The sequence below is a fragment of the Melanostigma gelatinosum genome (genome assembly GCF_949748355.1).
Source record: "Melanostigma gelatinosum genome assembly, chromosome: 9".
Lineage (NCBI taxonomy): Eukaryota > Metazoa > Chordata > Actinopteri > Perciformes > Zoarcidae > Melanostigma > Melanostigma gelatinosum.
Genome location: NC_136642.1, coordinates 17,361,032 through 17,380,129, shown reverse-complemented (window position 1 = coordinate 17,380,129; position 19,098 = coordinate 17,361,032). Strand labels below are relative to the sequence as shown.

General features: G+C 39.8%; 1 protein-coding gene across 1 annotated transcript in view; it reads right to left on the bottom strand.

The window, feature by feature from the left end:
• The window catches only part of ulk4 (unc-51 like kinase 4), a gene marked incomplete at its 5' end in the record, with an annotated part of 65,719 nt that extends 51,880 nt beyond the window's left edge, over positions 1-13,839 (bottom strand). Inside the window, 17 exons of the mRNA XM_079275928.1 lie at positions 1,131-1,238; positions 6,454-6,532; positions 7,000-7,046; positions 7,850-8,049; positions 8,188-8,248; positions 8,579-8,659; positions 8,908-8,974; positions 9,279-9,348; positions 10,185-10,510; positions 10,855-10,989; positions 11,688-11,763; positions 11,885-11,968; positions 12,257-12,358; positions 12,655-12,817; positions 12,911-13,050; positions 13,204-13,303; positions 13,702-13,839. Of these exons, the coding sequence (XP_079132054.1) occupies positions 1,131-1,238; positions 6,454-6,532; positions 7,000-7,046; positions 7,850-8,049; positions 8,188-8,248; positions 8,579-8,659; positions 8,908-8,974; positions 9,279-9,348; positions 10,185-10,510; positions 10,855-10,989; positions 11,688-11,763; positions 11,885-11,968; positions 12,257-12,358; positions 12,655-12,817; positions 12,911-13,050; positions 13,204-13,303; positions 13,702-13,839 (1,977 nt within the window). The remainder of the gene's footprint in view (positions 1-1,130; positions 1,239-6,453; positions 6,533-6,999; positions 7,047-7,849; positions 8,050-8,187; positions 8,249-8,578; positions 8,660-8,907; positions 8,975-9,278; positions 9,349-10,184; positions 10,511-10,854; positions 10,990-11,687; positions 11,764-11,884; positions 11,969-12,256; positions 12,359-12,654; positions 12,818-12,910; positions 13,051-13,203; positions 13,304-13,701) is intronic.
• Between the last annotated feature and the right edge of the window lie 5,259 nt (positions 13,840-19,098).

Below are 19,098 nucleotides of genomic sequence, written 5' to 3'. Positions count from 1 at the left end.
GATCTCATTACTTTCTCACTGAAGTAATAAGAAATGTGTTTTGATCTTTCTGCCATCTGGCACCAGCGTTGTGCTCGCTTCACTTTGACTCATTAACTCTGAAGAAATTAGCCGTTCTGCAATATTTACTCAAGAGTTGGGAAAAGAGAAAAGCTTTCTCTGAGAGATGATCTTCACCGTCCACATTAAGCCATGTCTTAACGTCCACACTCCATAAACACAATGTTATGGGCTAGTCCGTGTAGTTTGGAGAATTAAGAGTGAGCATCTTTACAGTTCATCCTACTGTTGTTTGAGGCTGTGATTATCAGTGGATCTCTGTGTTCATTGCATTTCTCATAACATGTAATAATATGAATCAATCAATGCATTTAATGACTTTTGCCGAGGTTTAGTATGTACGGAGGCCTCCATGATAATGACAGTACTTTGGATTACCCTTCAGCTTAAGTGACTTTCAAAACAACTAAATGCTAAATTCAATACACTGATTAGACTAATGACAAGAAGTCAAACAGCAAGGGATGCTTTTCCAAAGATTTGGCATAATGAGTGAGTCCGTGAGAGGCTAGAAAATATTCTCATATTCACGTCTGTTTGTCAAAAGTTCAAACTGTTAAATATCACATTAAATATTAGAAGTGTGTTCTTGCAGCCATACTAAAACTGGAATAGGTGATCTATCTCTTTTTCTTTGAATTGAAAATGAATGCACATTCATATGCTCACAACAGCAGCATGAGTGGTTTTCTTTCTCGTCTTCACATCTCTGCATTTCCCTGAATCTTGTTTAACTTTCCGACCACAGTCAGGTGGATTTTCACACAAGTCAGTGGTCAAAAATTGAATAAAACAAACAGAAATATCAGAATTCTGATCCAAAACCATTATCACATCTCACAGCCCACCCTGTGATTCACCCTGTCTAAAGTAATATTCGTGTCAGCTGTGGAACTACTGAAAACTGTGCCTCGTGTGTGTGGCATGCAGCCAAGTGCACATGTGCACCCATTTCCCCCTTATTCAGTGTGTGTTTGGATCCATTCAAATGTTTCCTTTGGATCAATTAACTGCAGTATCTTTGCATCACAGGAATATGAAAAGAGAGATTTAAAAGAGACAGAGTCTACCTGAGAGGCGATGAGGTAGAGGATCTCCCCGAGTGGTGGCAGCAGGAACTGCTTGATTTTACTATTCCTCAAGTTATCTCGCAATAAATCTGTCAGTGTGGACACTGCCTGGAAGGAGAGAAGAGATATCGTTTCATCAGCAGTATTAATTTCTTCATTGTTCCTAAATCAAATAAAAAAAATGATAATAGAACTAGACTTCCTGCTCCATAAAACCGAAATGTACTAACTATTTCAAGTACAGGTTATAATTTCACAAAAGGTATTATTCCTTCATATGTAGTCTCAGAATATAACAGGACATGAAAAGATTAAACAAATTGAGATAAACTCCGATACATTCATCATATCTAATACGTGGTTGCAAATATACAATTACAATATGTATTTAACACTCTTGGGACATCTTTGCGTGATCTCAAACTTGTTCTGAATCTCTCTGCCATACAACTGTAACTTTTAACTTTGATTCTATTTAGTGATGTCGGTGATCCTATTTGTGACTGACGATAAAGGAAAGAAACTAAAGCGAGGCAAAGGTAAAAGCAGAAAGGGTAGAGAGTGAGGAGGAGAGGGTAGAGTGAGAGAGGAAGGGGGAAACAGCAGTGAAAAGGAAGGGAAAGTGAAATAAAGACAAAGCAGGAAATAGAAGAATAAGAGCTGGCCAGCAGCAACAACCTCCTCACTGAAAACCACGAAGATGCACAAACACACACCAAAATACACGCGTACACAAACAAGTGTTTTCAAAGCACTAAGTATATGCACACACACACATAGGGTACACAAATTCATGCAATCATATGCAGTTATAAGAAACGCACTGCACACACAGAGTTAAGTATATGCAGAGACAGACTTGCTGGCTGGCTGCTTCCTGGCATTAGCATTACTGCCAGCTTCCCCCCTCTGTGATCTGAAGTTCTGCTTCACTCCTCTATCTCACCCTCTCTCTTCTCCACTTTTCTTTTTCCATCCCTCTCTGTTCTCGGTCTCTCCCTCCACATTGTTTTTCACACTTCTTGTGTCTTTTCTCTTCCGGCTCCACTTGTAATTGCCCTCAATGTATGTACACGACCTCTTTCACTCTCCCCCCCTTCTCGCTTTCACTGTCTCTCACCTTCTATCTCTCTTTCTCGTTGTAGGGTGAGAAGTGGCAACAGTCTGTTTGTCATGTACTCTCTCAACATATCTTCCCCTTTCCCAGAAGAGTTATTCTTTCCTTTTATTTCTGCCCAAGAACCGTGGTGTATCCTCATGCGGGGCCATCAATGAGCATGCTACAGCATCAGTTTGCCGCTGGAATCCTGAGTAGGTCTGAACATGATTGCCGATACACTTTGACACGAGCACAGAAGCCAATATGCATGTTTTAGTTGACCTTATTTAAAGTTATGAACTATAAAATCATACCGTGTTGTGTGGATGGTACATGTGTGCTGTGAAAGAAGCTGCTCTTGGTCTTCTGCCTCTTTCCCCCATTATTGCTCTCCGTTCTTCTCCCTCACTGCCTTTCAGAGCTAAACCCGCTAATAACATAAATGGCTGAGTGCATAGCTGAGATTCTGGGGTGTGTTTGAAACTGGTCTCGCAGCTGCTCTGAGGCACAGGGTACTGAAAGGCACCCCTGTGCAACGAGCCAGAGTGGAAAAGCAAGCATAAACGCACGGGCACACACACAAAACTATATTCCCTCCTAGAACACATTATCTCAGCATCAACACTCCCGCAGATAAGGAGACATACACACATTCATTTAGTTAACATGCACTAACGGCATTCACAAAGTTGCACCGAGGATATAAAAGACAACACAGCACACAGAAGTCTTGCACATACACACACAAATATGACACCTACAAATAGCGCACATGAGCAGTTACTGTTTGTCTACACTTGGGACAGGTTGGTGCATTATTGGTGTTATAAAGAAGGAAATGCACATTATTTTACAGCTAATAAAAAGCTGGTCTTTGCTGAGGGGAGAGAAGAGACGGACATATAAAGCAGCATTGCAGTCAGAGGTAACCCTCTTATCTTCAAACTTTCCAACTAAATTGGCTTCAGTTTCTAAATATTGACATACTGAGATGTCCTTAGATCCACCCTTGCAAAATGTATACATGTTCTGATGTGTCCCATGGCAGATATGACACTGTATGTCACATGGTAAAACAAAACAACAAATGCATGGCTGTGACATACACATCAAGATTTAAACAGTTATATTTATGAATCAAACACCAAATGTAAAAGATGTTAGATGAGCACAGGCTCTGAGAATATCTTCATCATCTCCAGGAAACAAGAATGCTGTATTTTCTGTTTGACCATCAGCATATAAATCTATACTGTTGTGTAGGTTTTGGATGGTTTTCATCAAAATGCATTAGTTATAGATGTTCATACAACACAAGTGGTTCAAACTCATATATTCCTTGCAATAATCACAAATGCCTAAGTGGTGTCTTCCTGGAGCCGATGCCCTCTGTACAGCAGAAGCTTTAGCAGCTACACCGCTGTAAACGCCACACAAAACTTTGTAGGTGATAAGTGAATGGGGAAAATGAGATCTGGTTTGCTCGGAAAGCACAGCTTCCCTACGTCGCATGAGGAAAGCAGTACGCTTGCATTAGTAACATTAACCCAGAACATTTTATTCTCATTTAATTCTATTGGAGGAGAGAGACTGAGAGAGACGGAGAGAGAGAGGGAGAAAGACTGACAGACAAAAGGGGAGAGTGAGACAGAGAGACAGAGACAAACAGGTGTGTGTGTGTGTTAGCCTGTGTTTTGGGGGGGTCGAAGCATATAGCAGTTACCATGGTAACTAAGCCCAACCCTGATACTCTAATCAGTAAGACTGCAGCAGGAGAACCCCTGCTGAGACAACACACACACACACACACACACGCACACAGGGAAATGCAAGTATGGGCTGTTTTATTGGTCATCTGTTATATCACTATTAAATAAGAATACGCACGAACACAAAGCGTTAGCATGCATGCATACACACACACACACACACACACATAAATAGGGAAACCGCTGCTGAGTCTAAAGATGGACACACACAGTCATAGACACAAACAGACCGACACACAGACACAAATGAACAGCGTTGTCCTTTTCTGAACAATTTGTCATCCTACGTTAGCTGCAGGGAGGTAAGGACAGGAGCGGAAAAATATTCCGCCATTTGTCTTTTAACAACAAGCGCACCGAAAAAAACACCGCTATGCCACAGTCGGCCATTTTGTAAATCACTGTGACGACTCGGTAGCAGTAAAGTGTCGAAACAAGTGAAGACAGAGAGAAGAAAAAAGACAAACCAGGAAAGAGAGCAGATATGGGATCAGAAGTGCCGTAGCCAGAATGGATTACATTCAGAATAAACAGATGTGATCGAGCAGACGAAGAGGAGTGGAGAGACGCGAAAAGGTGTTGAGTTCGGTTTAGGATGAAATAAGGGAGAGGCTCCACATCTCAGCACCATAAGAAACTGCTTTTACATTGAATTAGTTCAACACCGTTCGGTTTGAACGTGTGTGTGTGTGTGTGTGTGTGTGTGTGTGTGTGTGTGTGTGTGTGTGTGTGTGTTATGGGGCACACAGTAAAGTATTTGAATTGTCTGTTTGTCACTGTTTAGGAAAATACACTCAGTTGCCAAATTATTAGGTACACCTACATAAAACTAACGCAGTCAAACTAATATTCAAGTCAAGTCAATTTTATCTATATTACCCAATATCACAAATTTGCCTCAATGACCTTTACAATCTATTGTAATACAGTTTACGCTTTTCTCCTTTTTACAAATTAAGGATCTAAGAACAGAGGGTGTCGTGTGCTGTACTGATTGTAATGCCGCTTTGTGGTATTCGGTCATATGAATAAAAATGTATTGTTTTGGAAAGGTATACCTAAAAAAAACAATATAGATATGTACAGCAGTTGCACTAATAAGTACACCATGGTGATATTGTTACTATTATAAAAATGTAGCACTTGTAATTAATACAAATAACAAACAAATATAAATAAATAAGACCTGTAACTACCTAAATAGTTACCACAAAAGTTACACTTGCATTACAACCACTTCCAGTTGTCACATTAGCAATACCATAAGCTAGAACAATTCAATTGGTTTCTGATCATTTACAGAGTTAAATACTGTTTACTATGCATTACTATACAATGTTTGATGAAGGAACTGTATAAGCAAGACAAAACCGAGCAAAAGCCAGCAAGATCCTCAAATGTTTGCATGAGTTAGTGTGTGTGTGTGTGTGTGCGCGCGCGCGCGCGCGTGCGTGCGTGCGTGTGTGTGTGTGTGAGAGAGAGAGATGTTTTTAGTCTCCGAGGCTAATGAGAGAAGTGTTGTCTTGTAGATTTTTAATGCCACCTGCTGGTACACACTCGTACTTTAAAGTTAGTGTTGACAGACGAGGTATTCCCATCCACTTCTTGTGTTAGGGCAGATTATCCCCTACATGTTGTGCTGGAAGTTTACATTATTGGGGATATGCCCCTAAACAAAACAAAAGCAGGGATAACAATCAAACAAAAATGACATATCTATAAATCAACAAAAATGCATTGAAGTGCACAACAACATTACGCAGGACTTACTGTAAAGAAAGAAAGAACTATACATACTGCATGCAGTATTAGACTCATTGTTCTTATGTTTTCCGTTCTTATGCATAAATGTGCAGTCATACTTTCTGTACATCTGCTGGTATGTACTGTCACCTCGTGGTGTGAACTGGTACTGCAGGTTTTAGGCCCTTAAAATGTTTAGGTTTAAGGTTTGAGAATTCCATCTTATCATCCATCCATTATCTGTAACCGCTTATCCTTGGAGGGTAGCGGGGGGGCTGGAGCCGATCCCAGCAAACAGGTCGCCAGTCAATCACAGAGCTGACTCACAGAGACAGACAACCATTCAAGCTCACATTCACATCTACGGGCAGTTTAGAGTCAACAGTTTTCTAAAGCTGCATGTGTTCGAGCTGGTGGAGGAAGCCCACGCTAACACAATGAGAACATGCAAACGCCACACAGAAGGGCTTGTTATTGAACACTTCAATATGGCTTGAATCATTCACCTTGTTTTGGTGTCAAATTGGAAACAGAATTTTTTTAATTTGTTTTAAGCTTTTTCTACAGTGCACTTGTGCTCCTGTACGTCTGTAGCTGATAAAGGCTGAATGAGCAGAGATATACTGTAACTTTATTATCGATCTAAACGTGAGTGTGCAAAGGAAAAAATATAGAATTGAAAATTCTGTCTGTGTGTGTGTGTGTTCCAGACCTCAGAAACAGGACTGTCCTCTCCCAATTCAGTACAATGCAGAGCCAGTAGACCAATCACTCTGAGAACCTTGCTGCGTCTGGAAAACATTTTGTTTGCATGTCAACACAAGACTATTTAAAAAAGTATTTTCAATCCATAACATGTAAAAATAAAAACAGTCCTGATAAAAGAGAAAGAGAAGAAGTTTCCAGTTCATGGCTAAAGCTTGTAGCGTCCAACAAAACACAGGGCACCATGTCTTTGTAAACAACCACTTTGTAGCTTTCATATGAGATGATATATGTTGGTATTGACAGAAGTAACTTGAAAAAGCGGTTCTTTAAGAACTGTGTAAGAAAGGGAGTGAGAGAAAGAGGGAGAGGGAGAGAGAGCATCCTTTAGGGTGTGTGCTATCCTCCAAGTTCTTGTCTGCCTCTGATCTTTGATACTTTAATGGAGCCAAAAAGACATTTTGTCTTTCTTGGGTATCTGAGTCTCAATAGTTTGTGGTTCAGTTCCACCAATGATGGGTTTATAGAGAGAATACATACATAATGTACTTACACATCCCAGTTCGGAGCTTGTCGTAATTGCTGGGTCAATACTGGAAGCTGAATGAAGGAGCGTGGAGATCAGAGAGACAGATAAAGAAAGAACGAAGACAAACAAACAAGATTAAGAACCCAGTCTCAAGAAATGATGACATACTATGATAGCAAATCATGGGTTTGTGATTCATTTTGACTTTGAGTTTGTAAAAGCTTGAGCAAAACAATTGCATTTGTGAGGTCTGATATTTACAAAACTATTAGCACACCATGTTTCATCAGTACTGAAATGTCGTGAAAGTAGTCAAGATCCAAACATTATTTAGAGTCAATCAGGTGTTTTATCACAAGTAAATTCAGAATTTTGAAAAATATATGTTCTGAGTGATTTTGTGTTCAAAGTCAGACAAAAGTTAAGCCATTTCCTTAGCCTTGAATAGTTGTATGGCACTATGCCCTTGTCACTGCGCTAATGACTCCCACTTGACTAATGACTTGCTGAAAGCAATAGCAAGGACCTCACACATGTCACACGTTCATGGTGATGCTATTTGCTTACAAATGTGGCTTGCTTAGGACAAATGTATCCTCAGGGGAGCGAAAGGACTGAGGGTTAAGAAAAAGAAAAAGTGATGATACAAAAAGATATTAAATTGCATGTGTTGAAATTTTTTTTTTTTAAATGTGGATATTTTACAACCTCAGTTTCACTGAGCTGAGAGCAAAGACTCTCACACTGCCATGCAGCGATGAAGTCTAAAAATATTCCCTAAAACATTCCCCTGAGAAATGATCTTGTTAAACCCAGCCAATAGGGATGCATCAATATTTCAACATGGATCCTACGTAAGTACATGTTGTCCTACCAGTGTTGAGTTCATCAGCCTGTTAGCAATAGCTTTATGTCCAGCTACACAACAGAGGTAGCACAGCAGGTTGAGCCTGGAGCGATTGGCTGTGGAGTGAGGAGGAGGAGCAGTGGAGGGGCTCTGTTCTTCAAGAGATGAACAAAGCTGTAAGAGGAAGAGCGTCCACTCTTCATCACTCAGGGACTGCAGCTTCTCAACTGGAGAAGAGGAGAGAAGAAAACGTCAGCCTGAAGAGAGATCGGGGCGAATGACCACACACTGCATCGGTCGCCTGTACTTTCTATCGGACAAAATCTCACTTGATATTGACTCGAACAACAAATGTACCACAGTACCTGAATATGCTGGTACACAAAGGGTTTTGGGATCAAAACGCACAGGAGGACTCTTAAGAACCTGATAAATAGACAGAGAACACCACACAGTAAGCCTCGGTATGATCTATCTGATCTGCATACCATAACTCCCCTGTAGCTATTCCTTCACTTCCTAGGAACCAAGTTTTACCTGATTCACGATGCGATAATTCACATAAAACTGAAATACCTGTGCTTTCACCAATATTGTTGTTTAATATTGTTTACCTTATACAATTTGATTGTGAGGAGGTTATAAAGAGGGGCTCATCCTCACAACGACACTTACGACTAAAGATTATTAAAAGTAGAATAGATGTATTTTAAGCATCTGAAATGGCCTGTGTCCAGTAATATTGGACGTCTATACCTTGGGGTTGTCCATGATTGGGGTGACAGTCAGATCAGAGTCAGTATGGAGAAGAGCTTTCACAGAGGATGTGATGTCAGAACCAGTCCCGGCCTAGGAGGAGGTGAAAGAAAAGAGGAGAGGATTAAAGTATTCACCAAGCTCACCAGCAGATGGAAGCAGAGGTTAGACCTAAAAGTGAAAATATTTAAGTCTTCAGTAGAAAAACAAAACAGCAATAAAGAGATTGGGTTCAGATATTGTTACCAAGTTACCAATTTACCAATTACGGTCGTTATTAGATTAGCAAGAAACACTCTGCAGATGTCAGAGTATATGGCGGCAGTAACCTGAGGTGCATGGGTCTGGTTCAGGGAGTCTGAGATAATGCAGCTTCTCCTTGAGGTGGTACAGGAGCTAGAAGAAGAAAAGGAAAATAGTATCAAAATATACTGCTAGCTGCTCATGGCCGTTGGATATGTGTGCATGAGGCTGATCCCCTCTAGCTTAATTGGTAGAGCACAGTGTTGCTAAGAATAGATATACGAGTAGCACTGAGGCTGCTCATTTTAAAATCATGCTTCAACAATTACAGTACTGCATTCTACTGTGTACTTTCCTAATGTGTGTGTTCAATGCAAGAGTTTGGATGGAGGATAACTTCAGAGAGATTCACATTCTTCTTCAGAAAGTAGAAAGAAAGATAGAATGAACTGAATACCTGAGCAGAAAAATGGATTCCGTGTTGTCCTCATCCACACCACTCTTTGGCCTGAGCTCTGAAACATTACCTGGAGGAAGAAGCACAAAAGATACAAAATCAGATTGTCCAGCGTACGATATGAGACGTATGTCTGAGACACATCACACATGCCTAGTAAAGGCCACACAGGTGAAAGATGTAGCATGCATATTCATCAGGAATGAGATTTGAACATTAGAATAGAATAGAATTTATACTATCTTTATCCCTTTAAGGGGGACATTTTTCTCTGCATTTGACCCACCCCTGTATATAGGGAGCAGTGGGCTGCCAAATGACAGGCGCCCGGGGAGCCGGGGTTTCAGTGTATTGCTCAGGTACACTTCGACATGTGACACGTCCCAGTCGGGGATCGAACCGTTGACCTTCCGGTTCCCAGACGACCTCTTAACCCAGTGCCTGAAAATATATATATATATATATATATATATATATATATATATATATATATATATATATATGCAGGAAAGGTTTGCTGATCATGTCTGTTGTAACTGTCTCTACATCAATATCAAGTCGAGAAACAGCCTTGCTTAGGGTAATGATGGTAGTGGTTGTTCCAATAAATAAAGTACATAATGTCCAATCAACAACCTTTTATGTCAACCATATCAACACACACACACACACACACACACACACACACACACACACACACACACACACACACACACACACACACACACACACACACACACACACACACACACACACACACACACACACACACACACACACACACAGAGCACATAACTACTTGTATAAACTGGTTGTTTTAAACATTGCATTACATAGCATGAAGTGGCCAAGTAACTCCCATATCTGACATAAACACATGAGCAAAGACATCTGAGAATGTCTTACCGAGCATCAAGGACTTATTGGGCTGCAGTGTGTGGCACATCTGCTTGGTAGCAGTAGTTAGCTTGGGGTCATCTTCTGTCTTTGCCTCCCCCTCTCCTCCTCTCTCCTTCCCCATCTCCCTATCCAAGCCCTTGCTGTTCATTGGAGCTCCACATGTGGTGTGTCTAACAGCTTGTTGGCAATCAGTCTGTCTGTCTGATGGTCTGTAAGTTGTTGCGGTTGTTGACTGTGATGAGATTAGACTCTTATGAATCCTAGAGGGTGGCTGGGTGTTGGATAGCTTGTCTGCATGTCCTGCAGGGGAAGGGTCAGTGATCCTAGTGTGTCTGTGGAGTTATTGACAAAACACACATTAACACAAAATACTCAACTGGGGGCAACAAACCGTCACATGACCTGTTTGGATTAAATGGTATGGTAATTCTGCAGGTTTGTAGGTTTGTTGTGCTGTTAAATTGTACTGCATCATATTGAAAGGTGTTTCAAACTGTGTGGATTAAAAGAGAACAGACTGGGCTTGAACAACTTATTGACCTCTATATCTACCATTAGTGTGTGCATTACTACTTTCACAAAGCAAATCTGAAAGCAGTAAAATGGCTGCAACAAAATGTCCATAGAATGCTGTAGGAGCTGTTAAATGAAGAGGAATACAAATATATCGACACACCTCAAGCTATCTTTAACGACCCCCTCACAGCTACTTATTTCCTCCTGGTCCCCTCCTTCATCCTCCTCCTCTTCTTCTTCCTCCATTAGTACTTGTGTCCAGAAAGGGTGGCCTAACAACTCTGGCCAGTCCAACCTAATCAACACAAAACAACAAAACTATTAAATGAAGACAGGGTCGGGCCATACGGAGAAAATCAAATATCACAATATTTTTTACCAAATACCTCAATATCAATATTGCGATGATATTGAAGGGTTGACAATTGGTGCTTCCACAAAATATTTACAGAATGAGATTTTTGATAAATAATCATCAGTAACAGTAATGTATATAATGATTATGTGTTTAAAGGCTAACAGCTAGAACAGTCTGGGAAGTTCAGAAAACAATATCCCTATACTGTTATGTAGCCCTTACAAACCGAAAAAGACAATCGCGATTTAGATATATTATTGATATAGTGCACCGACCTACATTAAAACACAAAAATGTGACACATAGCTCAACGTGCAATAAAAAAGCTTCAGTCTGAAGTAATTCAATGTTGCAATTAAGTCAATTTTACTGTCTTACAAACTTTCAAGCTGTCCAGAGTCAAGAACTAGACTTTCCTTATTAATAAAACACATTTTTAATAGATAAAGTCAAAGAGACCAAATAACCTTTGAACATTTGTTTGATTCTGTTCATGAACAGAATTTACCAACTGGTCATGGATACATAAATAATACACAACAATAACACCATTAGCATTGTGATGTAAGGATTATATATTTTATGATCATAATAGTAAAAGTAGAACAGTAGAATAGAGTGTGTGTGAACCATACCGCTTATCAGGGTTTTTGTTGAGCAAGCATTTCAGAAGATTCAGGAAGTCCTCACTGGGAGGACTGGCTGAAAGCACTGTAACAAACAACACAGAAGAAAAGTTCATTCATTTAAACTAAAAACTCGATAATAAAGATATTTATGTCAAACATCACATCTGTGAGTGTCCGTGTGCATGTGAGAGAGAGTGCATCACCTGTCTGTCTGGGAGCCGGTGGTTCCTGATGTAAAATCAGCTCTGTAATTTCAGTGTAGCTTTCAGAATAGAACGGAGGTTTACCTGGGAAGCAAAAAAAGGTTTTTACGGATTAAGTCAAAAATTACAGAATGCTTATTCTAGGTTTTTAGAAAATCCAGTACATCATTAGTAGCATCATCATAAACATCATGAATCACAGCTACCCAACAACAGAGGAAAACACATTAAATTAATTTACACTCCGTACTTTATCATATCAGTCTATGCTGGTATTACTGTACGTGTGTGCGCGCGTGTGTGTGTGTGTGTGTGTGTGTGTGTGTGTGTGTGTGTGTGTGTGTGTGTGCGTGTGTGTGTGCGTGCGTGTACCAGTAAACATGTAGTAGAGTGTACAACCCAGAGCCCACAGATCAGAGCTCATATTGGTTTCTGATCCCTGCAAAACCTCTGGAGCTCTGTAAGTTGGAGGACCTGAAAATATAGACACGTAGAGTAATTAGGAAAGACAAAAAATAGTTCAAGAAGACAGTCATTAGCTTTCATACAGTACACTTCTCTACAATGTATCACATGTTCTCAGCTTTTAGCTTCTAATATGATCACAATGTCATAACAACAGCTACTCCATTCCGTGTTCCTTCCATTTCAACTCGATCCATCCAAACATTGTACATCTTTGACTCTTCTTGGCTAATTTACCGGCAAGTTCCTCCATCAATCAACAATACAATGTATTAGGAACCAACAGGATCTAAAAAGAATCTGACCATTTAATCTTTTCCTCGTGTTGTCAAAGTTCTGCTTGCTATCTTCTTCCCCTTCCTCCTCAGACGTAGAGCGCAAGTTAAAGAATTCCTGCAGTGTCTCTCCGTTTGCCTTGGACAGACAGAAGTTACCAAACTTCAGAGTGCCACTCCCATCCAGTAGGATCTATGGGCAACAAAGGGAGGGTCACTGTATTCATCTAATAATCACAATGGTGCTGTTTGTTCATCCTGCATACACATGAATGCAGACGCAAACCTTAGCAGGGGTCAGGTCAGAGAAAATGATTCCTGATTCATGGATGTATTTCAGTCCTTTGACCAAGTCCCATCCAAAGCTCCTCACCACATCTTCTGACAGACATCCATCAAGACCGATTATAGACTCCAGGGAACCACCTGATAGATGAACATGAGTGTAAAAAGAGAGCAAGCACGAGAAAGACCAAGAAACTTAGACAGAGTAACACTTGTTTTAAAAAAATCAGCAGTAAGTTATTACATCTAATGGTGCATGACTGTTTGTCAGGAGTGCCAGAAATAACCACTGACCTGTACAGAGCTCCACTACCAACCAGAGGTGGCTACTTGTCTCATACCACTCGTGGAAACATACTATGTTCGGATGATCCAGATCATGGCTGAGACGTACCTAGAAGGGGACAAAAAACAAGGCTTCATTAAATGTGTAGGTATTCTTTAATGCTATGCTCAAAAGCAGAATCCCCACGAGCTCAGTCAGTTGTTTGGTTAACAATGTTGACAGCAATTTGGGAAACTCATTAACTGCAAAATAAGGCCCAAAACTCGAATGTCTAAGGATAATGCTTTAATGTGTATAGTTCTGATTCTTTTTTAAGCCAATATATATATGTATTTAAGCCAATATAACTCACAATAATAACAATGTTAAAACATCTCAAAGCTGGTGATGTCATGCTCCTTAAGGCTTTATAATACAACTATACTAAAACTTATGAACGAACAAAACAAATGTGAAAATGTAACAGGTGTCTCGATACGTTTATACAGTTAAGAGAACTATCCTACATGGTTAGTGAGCTCGGGTCTCTTGGCTTTGTCGGCGCAGACGATGGCTACATAGTTAAGATTGCCTTTCTTTCTTCCTTTATAGACAACAGAGCTAGCGCCGGCCCCAAGTTCTTCATACAGGATGAAGTTCTCCATCCGCTGTGGAGAAGATATAACAAGTATTAAGTCTTAATCATTAACTTTAGACATTTGAAGAAGTTGAGAGAGTAGAGTTTGTCATCAATGAGGAAAGGAAGCAAGGAAGCATCAGACACACAAAGCCAAACAAACAGTATGACCTCTTTATCATCAATGCTGTGTGCATTGGCTGTAACGTTATCCACTCCGGCAGAACAAACGTGATATTACAAAACTATACTAATAATTATGGACTGTAAAACTATTTAAATTCCGTGACCCATGAAGCTCTTTGAGTTGCCGCTTATATAGTTTGACATCAGTTTTTATAACGAAATAACACATGACTACATTTGGGGTCATGATGTCAAAATGTGTAATTAAATATGGTAATTTACTGAACATTAGGGTATATTGGTCCTCTCAAGTTTACCATGAGAGGAATTTAGCACAGGCTAACATCTTAGCACAAGTAAGTAACGTTAGCTAACTTAAAATGTATATCCGTGAATGATGATTACAATTACGGCTAATTAGCTTCAGAACACCTGACACCTGTTTGACTGACGGCTTGATTTGTGTCGTAAAATAGCTTCAGCGAGCTACAAAATGTAGCTTCTACACTGATAGTAAATGGGCATAAATGGTTAACTTTTAGGTGGGGAATAATACTATATTTAGCGTTACCTAAAGTGTCAGGTTAACCTTAGAGGCTAGGGTTGGCTTGTATTGTAACGTTATCATCTAACGTTATTCAAGAGGACAGGCAGGTCTGTTCGCTTATTAATGACAAGACAGCAGTTAACTGCAACACCGAGTAAGTAACATTATTACATGAATACATCACTTACCTCTACACAGAGACACAAAATACTGACTTAATAATGTGTTTGGTATCCCTCACGTTTACTATCAAACTTAGAACTCACCTCTTCAACGACCCGCTGTTTGTTAGCGGAAGCGAGATGTGCACGGACGGGTACAATTCAAACTGGAGGAGGGATGTCTGGAGCTCTGCAAATACAATTAAACCACAAACTACCAGCCCAAGTCCTTGCATGCTTACCGGTACGTAAATTACAGCTCTGCTTACGAAATATTTTAACATACATATGATTTAAAATGCGGGTTAGTTGTATTGTATAAGTTGTTAGTTTTGACCTGACCGCCTCCACATGGTCTATTCCTGCGTTGCTGTGATACAAGAGAGCACACAACAGGCAGCGCATGGTCAAGCGCATGGAATACAGCGACAATTGGCATACAAAGTATTTGTATTTAGCAAAAAAATTGCAAGTTAATTTACTGTACAGAGTCCTGATTGAACTGTTAGGGGGCAATAGTCTGCGGTTAGGTCCCTACTGACGGCCTCTGTGGGCTACAGTTGCCTCAAAGTTCCCATTGAGTCCAGAGCAACCCGTCCACCTTTGCTGGAACAATCCAGCGTGTGAGCACGATATAACCAGTGGTGTATAAAGTACCCAAAAACCATACTTGAGTAAAAGTAAAGATACCTTACTGGAAAACTACTCCAGTGAAAGTCACCTATTAGAATACTACTTGAGTAAAAGTCTTAAAGTATCTGATATTTATTGTACTTAAGTACAAAAGTCATTTTCTGATATTAAATGTACTTAAGTATTGAAAGTAAAAGTACAAGTAAATGCTGTTAATAAAAAAGCAAAGGGTCAGAATTTTGAGAATGATGAAGTTTATTCTTTTAAGTGCTGTGGCACCATGACCAAGGACATGGAGCTGTGTTGAACATAATTGGGTTGCTGTGATCCATCCAGGAGCAACAATGTTCAACATAATATATTGTACATAAGTATACTTTTGCATCTACTATGAACTTATCATCATAATTCTCCGAAAAGCAATATGACACTATGAAGGAGTTGTAACAGTGCGTTTATAAGTATGCTCATTAGACTAGAGGATGTAGAGGCCAATGCATAATATTATGTTCAGCAAAAAATATCCACTTGATGCATCAGGTCAGTGTTTAGAGAAAGGACACCTGCCTTGTAAACTCCTGTGGGCCTGATTTGTACAATAGACAAAGGTTTTGCTCAAGCTGAATCTGCAATTGGGCGACTGCTGCCATCATAACTCCATCTGATCATCCACAACATGACTCAAATATCAAAACATGATCAATACGAATGCAGCAACACAGTCATTACTTGAAACTGAAAAATGTCCTGTTCATCTTCAAAAGACAATTCGATTAGAATGTAAAGAAGTTACATTGTATAGGATGATTATATTGACGTTATTCCTTTTTTAAATGTTTTAGACGAGTAAAATGCAAAATGCTCTTAATCCGGTGAAAGATGATGAATTCTTCAAATTCACCGAACCCCACTGTAACGGACAAGGACTCCAATGCGTGAGTCTGTCAGCACCATGAGACCTCCTGTGAATGAAACTCATGCCACTCTCCACTAGCACACTGACGTGTCTTAACAAACTCCCAGTGCTACATTCAAAGATGAGCCCAAAGTTTTTACTGTCTTTCTTTTTAAGTTTTAAAATGATGGTGTCCTGAAAGCTACAGTCCTATGATCACTCTGAAACTACATTACTGTTGTCTGTTGACAGCTACAGAACATTTGATGAAAACACTATTTCGGATAGAACAGAAGTAACAAACCAGGAGAAAGAAAATCATCTAAAATATCTTTGGAGAAGTGGAACATAAGAACATGTCAGGTTTTTTTCTACAAAATAATATTATGCATTCTGACAATATTAAAATACAGTTCCTTTTTGATTTCCCAACAACATCAATTGCGAAGATAAACCATGAAGTAGCACATAAACATTACAAACCAAACTTAGATCCTTCTTGTTTTGACTTTTTATGTAAAACACTTTTCTCGCTTGTTTGTGCAACAGGATTTCGGGAGGAGGGTCTTGTATAAAACAAAATAAGTAAGCAGCTTTTGGTCATTCAAACTTTGTCACAATGGTCAAACGTCAGTCCCATTTGATGAATCAACACTGAAAACTGAAAATATTGCCAGTATTATTATTAGAGTTTAACGGTAAGACACATAGAAAACAACATAGGTTTAAATCACCCATGATAGAGTCCAGTCAGTGACAGTGCATCTCATAAGAAGAGGTCCTGATTAAAAATGTTGTTGATTGAAGTATCCTTTTCAAATAAGTCATCAAGTTAAAATGTAGAAATCTGTGTTTTCCTGGTTGATAGAAAGCTTGTTCATGTTTAAATAATGATCATGCATGTCTAAATAATGCTGGAGACCAAATAGCAACCATCAAATCCGCAGGTCTGTTTTAAGAGCTTTCCTAACAATCACTCACTTGACAAGTTTCATCAGTAGGGCCCCTACTGACTGCATATGAGTGAACAGCAGTCTTCTCAGTGCACGTAACTTAAAGTTTACAAGATTAACCAAAGATACCAAGAGTGCCATTTCCTATGGGCGCCTTTTATTCTACAAAATAAAAGCCAGAAGAAAATGCAATTTAAAAAAACTCACCACATTTGCTATTACAACATTGTATGAATAGCCTACATAAAAAAATATAATGAACACAAATTAGTAGGCTGTTTTAATGACTGGTGACAGCTTAGTCCTTTTTACGTGGCGATCATCTGCTGCAATCAGAAACCTATCAAGAATGGTATAGACCAGAATTTAAAAAAAAAAAGTAAGTAAGCCTCTCTCGACCACTGAGGCATCTGAAAGTTATTCTCTTCTGTTTAATTATATGTGTTTGATGGACAGTCAAACAAAAGCGACACAAGATTGATGCAGATAATGTCATAATTTACTGAAAACTGCAAATATTTCAGACCTTGCTTTGGACCGGTGTTAGTGTTTTTAGTCTGAAAATATACAGTGTAAATAATCACATTGTCATGATGACAAACTACCTTGTTTCTTTTTTGTGCAATAGGAGTTTCTAATGCTTTTAGATATGCTCCTTAAATGTGGCACTGTGCAAATGACTTCATGAACAATTGACTTATCAACAATTAAAAAGCTTTCCTTCCACCATCAATATAGACTGCATATAAGGTCCCACCACTTTGTACACTGTTTACAAACTAGCTCTTACAGTATTTATTAAATTAAGTGTCAACCTCTTTTCACGTGTTGTGAGTAAAACAGACCACTCAAAATAAAAAATATAATGTAACATTATTGCACTTTATTCTGAAATGACTCACACCGGATGTAGAGCCATACTTATTCTACTTTGCCTCAGCTGAGCAGCAGCTTTGTTTCCACCAAGCCATTCACTCAGCCCTGCGAAGGAAGCCAAAACAAAAAGCTGCAAAAGTGAAGTGAACAGGCGCAGGGAGCTGACTCTGAAATACATCTTTCGTATTCGTCCGTCCACTTGTCTTGACTTTCGCTTGATAGAGGCGTGATTATCTGATACCGGTCTGTGTGGAGGTCTGCTTCCTGTGGGGGCTGCCCTGCATGTTCGGGGAGTAACGTTACTTCAGACTGTGGTCAGTTTGGTTAGGCGTGGCAGAGATAAACTAGGGGTTATAGTAGGGTTGTGGTCGGGTGAAGAAGCATCGCAAACGACGACTGACTAAGGTTAGAAATAAGGTTATTCTCAGGGTCACACATGTCGACGGGGAAACAGACTTTCACACAGCACCGGGTCGCGTGGGAACGCTCTGGAGAACCACATTGTTAGATCGCGAGCAGAGTCGCGCTGAGTGAGCCGATGAGTTAGCCTTCCGTTTGTAGCCAAACGAAGATAACGGGATTATTCTGCCTCTTCAGGGGAGTCTGCGCGATCGACTAAAGCGGTAAGTTTCTGAACTCTGATGTGTGTCAGATTTAAAGTTTGATGGTCGTATGATCACAGCAGCAGGTGCAGAGTGCCACACGGTTTGTTGACGGTGTAACAGTTACTCATGATAGGAGCGAAATGCTATATCATTTAACACATGGCATGTTTTTAAACAGTCCCCCGTCATGTTTTCCTTGTTGAATTCATTTTACTGAAGACTTCTTCATTTCATGAGAAGTTCCCTCTGCTTTGTGCCCATACTTGGTCCGACTCAGAGGTGAACATGTTCAGCCTATAGTGTGGTTTGTGGGCACGTTTTAATATAATTGATTGATTTTTAGAGGCCTAATCCTATCACAGGGAATCTGCCTCCACTCATTAAAAGTGACTCACGCAGTCTGACTGATTATCACAGCTAATTGGGGGGGGGGGGGGGGGGGGGGTCAGTGAGTGTTGTTTTACTTTAGCTACTCTCCTGAGGAGGAGGGT